The sequence below is a fragment of the Plasmopara halstedii genome (genome assembly GCF_900000015.1).
Source record: "Plasmopara halstedii genome assembly, contig: Scaffold_410, whole genome shotgun sequence".
Lineage (NCBI taxonomy): Eukaryota > Oomycota > Peronosporomycetes > Peronosporales > Peronosporaceae > Plasmopara > Plasmopara halstedii.
Window position 1 is genome coordinate 349190 of NW_020187331.1, and position 6149 is coordinate 355338.

Genomic DNA, 6149 nt, shown 5'->3' on the forward strand with positions numbered 1-6149 from the left:
TAACAAATGAATACAGTTTAAGTTCTAAACGGAAGAGTTTATTAGCCTTGGGTTAAGGTTCTAACTACTCTTGGAGGTAGCGGATTGCGATCTGCTACACTCGAAATGGTTCTTGTGACGAACATAAGGTCGGTGACCTAAATCAAGCTTCCTCTGAGCGCAAAGCTACGGCGCCCCGATGCACCCCTTGTAAGAAAGCGTTTTCAATAAGAACGAGCTGGGCGGGAAAGAGGTCGCAGATGTTTTTACAGCCTGATCAGGCGGTAAAATGGGTCAAAGCTCTTAAACACACGTCACAGAAAGCAAAATTTTGCGAACTCTGTTCAAAAGTTACATTCTCACTGCCACGATGATTTTCTGATACAATGTTGCACAGTTGTACGAAATTCTCATCCTAGTTTCTGATTTAAGAAGTATTACAGGACAATCCTTCGTGTCCATCGCATCAAACTGCGACGTCAGAAGCACATACTTTGCGATTAAAGAAGCCCACTTTTTGTTCTTAATCAAAATTTTGAGAGTAATAATCACTATGCAGTTTTAGTATTCAGTGACCTATTTTGTTTGACGTATGCACTGTTTAGACAGTATGCATAATTTACAGTACTTATTTATAGATATACTGATTTTTTTATTTTAAAACGGAATCAAATCCCAAACCCTATTATTATTTCGAAATGGCGGTATCCAATTGATCGCCGCATTCTTCGATTCATGCGCTTCATAACCTGTTCAAACGAACGCAATAGTACTGCATTACATCAAGTCTCCGCGCACAAGAGCATGAGTTCTTTAGCAAGTGTCAAATACTCACCGTCTTGCTTTCAATCGCGACGTGTCGAGAACGATCTTGCGCTATCACATCGCAAACAATACAAAATCGAAGTCAACATTTCAGTTTTGTGAAATGTCATCGAAGACCGATCAATCAAAATGTGCCTAGCCCCGTTGTACGCGACTATGCTGCGGTGTTTGCTCAATACAGCAAATTTAGACAACACATGTAAAGTACTGTTGCTATTATTAAGTGTCAAATGACGATGCCGTAAATTCCTTCTGTGGCGTTGACGACAATCAAGGAGAAACTAATGCGCGTATCTTCATCAGATACTTATAAAGTTGATGCGAATTAAATGCAAAGCCACAAGCTGACAGCAATTAAGACTGAAAGTAAACCTTTCCCACCGGCAGCATTGATTAAGGCTGAGTTTTCGAAGCTAGCGCACTGAGCATTGCCAAGATCGAAAGGCGCCAATCGGAGTTTTTATCACTTGGCAAAGCGCTCAGTGATGCCTTTTCCGTCCAGTGATCGATGAATTTGACGTCGTTAGTGACGAAGACTTGATAAATTCTTTGCCACACGTCTTTCGCAGGGCGATATTTCTACGACTATTGGAAAAATGCTGTCAAACGAATCGATCTATGGATATGACCACTGTGATTATTTGTTTGGGTAATTGGGCTGTTGCTAAATGGGATGGGTAAGGCGCTTAGGCGCCATTCTGATTCATAAGCACAAGTCGATACTCTGATGATAAATATTGACGAAACGTTGGGTTATCATAGATCAAGACTGCGAAATTCGATGGGTTCCGGAGACGCTCGACGAAACGTAAGAACGAGTGGCTTAGGCGCAAACTTCATGACCTGACACATCTTTTCGAACCCCAAACGAAAAACGTCGTTATGGTTAATCGTCAACAGCTGGTCCCCTACTGAAACTTTGTTTTTTTTCGCATTGCGGCCCACAACGCCAGACTCGTTCATTTCCATGACAACTGGGTATGCTTTTCCCGTTTCAGGTTTCAAGCTTATTCCAAGTGGACCATCCTCTTCTCTCCAGATGACGTAGCTTAGTGACCGCTCCAAACGCTCACGATTTTTCTGTCGATCTGTGTGATTTCGGACTGATAACCGACGAGGTCTTTTTATACTGTTCTGCAGCTCATAGGATGATGGCCTGCGAAAGCGTAGCCTGGCTGGCCGCACGCCGCTTTCCAAAATCTGCATCACTGCGTCAAACGGCACCAAGGTCGCTCTTGTACTGCGTTGGTTGATCGAGATGAGAAAATCGCCTTCGCGAAGATTCCACATTCCGGGCAAAGAGTCGTTGCCGTCAGCTACTTCAACGCATGGATATTCCGTAATTTTGCAGGGCGTAAAAATTACTGAGCCAAGACTCGAGCCATACCAGAGCAGAACTTCGTACTGCAGATGTTCCTTGTCAGCCTTCTCAGATATAAAGGGCAAGTCGAACGAGGACACCGTAGATGCCGTATGCCGTACCAAAGTGTCGGTGAAGTGCCGCGCTTTGAGATGATTTCGAAAAAAACATTGAATTTTGCTGACTGCCTCCTCTTCGGCGAGCGCATGGGCCAGCCACGTATTAAACGAAGGCGGCGCAGGTACCACGGTCCTGAGCATTTTTCCTTGTGGCTGATGTTCCGACAACTTCATGGACTTGGTCAAAAAGCAATGTTAGAGTTTGAGCTCGCGCTCTTTAAAGCGTCGACACCAATAATAAATCAGAGGTAAACAACGATACAATAGCACTGGTATTATGGCAAAAGTCGCACCAGACTGTGGGATAGATGCGGGTCCACGAGTGGCAGATCTCGAATTGAGTATTGCGAAACCACGTGTATTTCTCACGACAAGGAGTCATATGCAGATAGAACATATGCTCTAATATAATAGAGATACGGCCACAGTCTAAAGTAGCATACCTTCTTCATAAATGCATTGATAGAATTGACCGGTAAAAGACGTATTAACATGTGGCAGGTCGTTATCCAATATTTGACAATTGAGGGTGCGTGTATAACTTCAGAACAAAAAATGATGGAGCTCATAGTATTTTACTGTTTTGTCTCAAGATGTCAAGAAGCATCCTCTGAGTTGCGGCATTGTTTGCCAAATCATAACTAGTTTTGAGGCTGAACGAGCAAACGCACATGATTGATGAGTATAGACATACCCATCTTATGCAATTGCAAAAATCTTATCCAAATCTAAGGAGATCCATCAGAAAAAATTGCCTTGGCTGGACCATCGAGAAGGTAGGACAAAGGTGATTTATATTATACACAATAAATATCAAAAAAATTATCTGCTATACATTTTGCACAGCATGCGACTACTTGTGTCTCAAGCAAAGTGCCGAATATGGGCTCAAAATCTGATCTCCATCTGAGACCATGTTACACTCTCGCTACAATAGACCCTATAGAGGTCGTAGCTACGATACGCTTCATTCTCATTAAGAGGATGCGAAAATTCCGTGTACTATGTCAACACACTCAAGCCATGTCATTTCAATGCAATTTTAAGAAAAATTGTCGCAGCATGCCTCCATAAATGAGCTACCAATTCTTTTAAGCTCTGAACTTCTTGATGTCTTTTAAGCCTACGATTTAATTGTGCACCCATGCAATAGACCCAAAGAAGTGCTAATAAGAATACAAGCTGTTCGCAATCAGAGATAACAAGATTTGAGCAAAATAAAATCCTTTGCTTTCTGATTCACACAACGCCCATCAATGCGTGAACAAGCGTCTTTATGTACACGATGCAAGGCAAAACACACATCCCGTGACACAATTTACTGTTGAAAAATAAATCGTAATTTCTTAACGCAGCGATGAAGCCAACCGTGGTTTGGATCGCGGATAGCACACTAAGCTGAATGCATTTTTAAATCATGCGCCAGTAGTGTGCACGCTAAAAGGTTACGTACTTCAAATTTCTAAAAATCTTTTGGCGCTGTAAAATGGGCCAGGTCCCGCTATACATGTTGTGTGGATCACATACTTTGTTTGTCTGTACACTCTGTATAGTGGTATATTCCCTTTGAGTTTTGCTGAACGCACCAATCATGTTAGGGATGTTGAAGGCGTATTGGCTACGATATTAGAAATCACTTCACCTCTCCTCATCTTCACGTAAGTCAAGTGCCGGCTGGAAGCGAGGCGAGGCGCGTCAGTTGACCGAAGCTGTCCCCAGTAAGTGTGTGTACTCGGAAGGGCATTTCCCGCTACACTTGGTAACACTAGAAGTCATTCTAACACCGACTATTTCGATGGATTTATCGATGGATGATGGGACACCACAGGTGTTGAGGGTCCTCGGATCAACAGGGAGGAACATTTGTTCCTAACACACTTGCGGTGGGAGTGCGCAGTGAAGATGCAAACCTTAATCGTAGCTTACGCAGCTCCAATTGGATCGAGAGGCAATCAGTCAACGCATAGCTTATTTTGCTGCGTATGAGCAAGGATTATTTCAATTTCTATCGCAGAACCTCCAGACGCCAGTCCCGTCACCTCTTCCACAAGTGATGGCGATACCGGTACACACGAAAAGTTCTGTGAAATTCAAGGTGAAACGTTTCCACGGGAATGAAGATGAAAATTTTGCCTTCTGGCAGCGAGAAATGGACATTGTTATCGCGATGGAAAAAAAAATTGTGGTGACCGTAACTAAGTGGCCTTTGCCATGTCGCATCTGAATGGCCGTTCGAAGGTTTGGGCGATGACATGGGAAGTCAACCGCCCTGGCATTTTGCCAAATGGCAAGAGTGAAAATGGCCATGAAATCGATGTTCCTTCCACCAAAGGTTGTGTTTCGATAACAGTTGAAGTTTTTGTCTTGCGTCAAGACGATGGCGCATCGTACGACTATGTACAGAAGCTCCGTGAGCTTCGTGTCAGTATGGCAAGTGAAACAATGCCGGAGGCAGTGACGGTCACTGTGTTTATATAGGGACTCACTTGTGGCACTTCTAGGACTGAAGTCTTCTGCCAGAGTCTGACAACTCTGGAAGATGCAATTATGATTGCATTGCGTGACGACTACTGTCAGCGTCAAGTGTGGCCAAGCGGTCAGCCCGTTGGAAACAGTGAATGCTGCTACTGAAAATTCGGAGCCAGTGGATCTTAGCGTGATGACTGTTCATAAACAGCAAATTCGCTGTTACGGATGTGAAGAATTCGGTCACATCCGCCGTGATTGTCCACGTGAGAGACGAACCTTTCAATACTGTTGTCGTCGTGATGGTTCCGAGTCACGTCGTATCAATACCACAAGGCATTCGGGATACGCCGGAGCCCAGTAGACGCAGGGCATTTTGCAGTTATGAGCTCCCGTATTTGTGGTGGTAGTAGAACCACTCACGAGGGTTTAGCCCACTGAGGATCGTTGTCCTTCGTTAACGACAAGTCGGAGTGGTCTCCTCGTGGTTGCAGCGAGTGTGAAGGATGTCGGTCGTCCATGATTGACTCCGGCGCGTCGCGTGACCACGCGCGAGAGCAAAGCGTTGCTGGAAATAATTTAGTGCTTTCGGATGCACTAGACAGAAGCAATGGCTTTTAAGGTGAAGCTGGTCAATAATGCGGTGGTTACCGCGAAGAATATTATGGTTGACTTCAGTTGAAGTTCAAAGATTTCCATTTTAAGGAAGTGTCTACAGTCCTTGAGATGAAAAAACGCTTCGATCAGATTTTAGATACACCGTAGCTTGCGAATCATAAGCCATGGATCGATTGGTGAGCGAAAACGATTGGGGTGGCTTTGTCGAAGGTAAAAATCTTGAGAGTTATGAGCCCACGTTCACTACGAACCAAGAAGCGCTCAAGCACTCGGCAGACGTATGTTGAAATGACCCACACTTCAATGGTATATGTCATGCAATTGACATTCCCCAGGTTAGGAAAGATTAGGAGTCGTATGGAGTAGCCACGCGTGGTCACTCAGGAAGTGTGTAAATAGATCAAGTAGTGCTCGGAACTGGCAACTTGAAACCAATGAATCATTGATGAGCATGGCAATTTGCCCATCAAAAAGAATGTATAAGGGAGAGATGCCGGTTGTTGCCCCCTCAAGACACAAGAATGTTGTCGACATGTGTGGAATGGAATGTCGAAGGAACCGACTGTACTTGGATATGCTAATACTCCTACTAATACAGTGGATGAGTCGGATTGTGGGTCAGCGGGTACAACTGACCATAAAGGTGGTGCTCCCACGCGTTGTTTTGTTGAGCACACATGCGAAGAAATCAGCAAAATTTGTTGATCGCGGTACTGGTACTCCCCCTGTGGATGCTTTGAGTCGCGGGTGAGCTTGTCCAGCGTACTCCTCCCATGATGATA

At 44.4% G+C, this 6149-nt stretch overlaps 1 protein-coding gene across 1 annotated transcript; it reads right to left on the minus strand.

Moving 5' to 3' along the window:
- Window positions 1–647: 647 nt before the first annotated feature.
- PHALS_09296 (PDZ domain) lies at window positions 648–2457 on the minus strand (the record flags this gene model as incomplete). The annotated part of the gene is made up of 3 exons (XM_024724768.1): window positions 648–728; window positions 815–855; window positions 1575–2457. The coding sequence occupies 3 exons, from the start codon at window positions 2455–2457 to the stop codon at window positions 648–650; spliced, it is 1005 nt and encodes a 334-aa protein (XP_024575612.1).
- Window positions 2458–6149: the final 3692 nt, after the last annotated feature.